Source organism: Polistes canadensis, unplaced genomic scaffold (genome assembly GCF_001313835.1).
Source record: "Polistes canadensis isolate GaletaPanama2010 unplaced genomic scaffold, ASM131383v1 scaffold_19, whole genome shotgun sequence".
Classification (NCBI taxonomy): Eukaryota; Metazoa; Arthropoda; class Insecta; order Hymenoptera; family Vespidae; genus Polistes; species Polistes canadensis.
This window is the reverse complement of record NW_014569566.1, coordinates 123,487-124,591: the sequence shown is the minus strand read 5'-3', so window position 1 is coordinate 124,591 and position 1,105 is coordinate 123,487. Positions and strand designations below refer to the sequence as shown.

The 1,105-nt window shown below is 29.7% G+C and overlaps 1 protein-coding gene across 12 annotated transcripts in view; it reads right to left on the bottom strand.

Moving 5' to 3' along the window:
• LOC106793801 (dynamin) overlaps positions 1-1,105 on the bottom strand; it is a 24,516-nt gene that overhangs the window by 6,290 nt on the left and 17,121 nt on the right. For 10 of the 12 annotated variants that reach the window (XM_014761010.1, XM_014761013.1, XM_014761009.1 and 7 more), the window contains one exon: positions 791-886. The exons of 1 other annotated variant lie outside the window; for it this stretch is intronic. In XM_014761010.1, coding sequence (XP_014616496.1) covers positions 791-886 — 96 coding nt within the window. Of the gene's footprint in view, positions 1-457; positions 887-1,105 lie in introns of those variants that run through there. One more of the 12 variants, XM_014761020.1, reaches the window with a different exon arrangement.

The following is a 1,105-nucleotide window of genomic DNA, read 5'->3' as shown; positions in this document are numbered from 1 at the left end:
TTTTTTTTTTTATTTTTGCATTTCTTTGGATTAGATTTGTTTTGCGTTAATTTTGCTGTTTTAATTTCATTTTGTTTTCAATTACATGCTTCAGGCAAGCGCAGCAGCAATTTGGAAACGTACATAATCGTGCGATAAATGTTATTATCGACCTATAGTTAAAATTTGTTAAAGTATATAATTATTAGCATTTAATATAATGAGTGAATAATGATACCAAACTTCTTTCATAGACTTAAAAATATTTAAAAGTATTTTGAGAGTTAATTTAGTGGTTACAAATAAAATGCCTCATATACTTAATGCCTTACAAATATACGCGAACATCGCGCGTTATTTTATACAATTATTATTTCTCTACATTTGTATGTATGCGTGATAATAAATGATAAATATATGGACACACACGCGTACGCGTATAACAATAAAATTGAAAAAGGCATACCAATTATTTTCGTTTAATTTGAAAATATAGTTCCATTTTATTATACCGCGCATATGTGTGTATGTGTGTGTGTGTGTGTTGAAGTGCGTGTTATAAGAGTGCATTCTCATTTCTTATCAATAAAAGCAAACAAAATACGTGGTAATGAATGCCTTCCTGTATCTCATTATCGATTGATCAAAAAACGATTAATTTATCATCTAATAATGCGCAGTATATTAATAATACAGATTAATTAATATATATATATATGTATATGTATAACCGCGAACGGGAAGTGGGGGGAACGTTGTAAATAAGGATAAGTATTCTATATAAGAAAGCTACAACACAGTATTTATTTACTTGATCCTGAACGCGTCCATCAGCTCGTTCACAGCGGCATTAGCAGCGGCCTGAGTCGCAGCCTGTGTCACTCTCTGCTGAAGACCACCCCCTCGACTAAACATACCATGGACACTCGGCTTTTACTACAGATCTTCTTTCATACTCTTCTCATTAATTAAATTAATTAATTTTACTCGTACATATATATTATGTATATTTGTTGAATGTCCTGAGAAGTATTTGTAATCTTTCAGTATGCATAGTTTCAACAACGATTAAATTAATTTATTCTTGTTTTTTTTTTTTTTTTTTTTTTTTTTTTTTTTTTTTTTC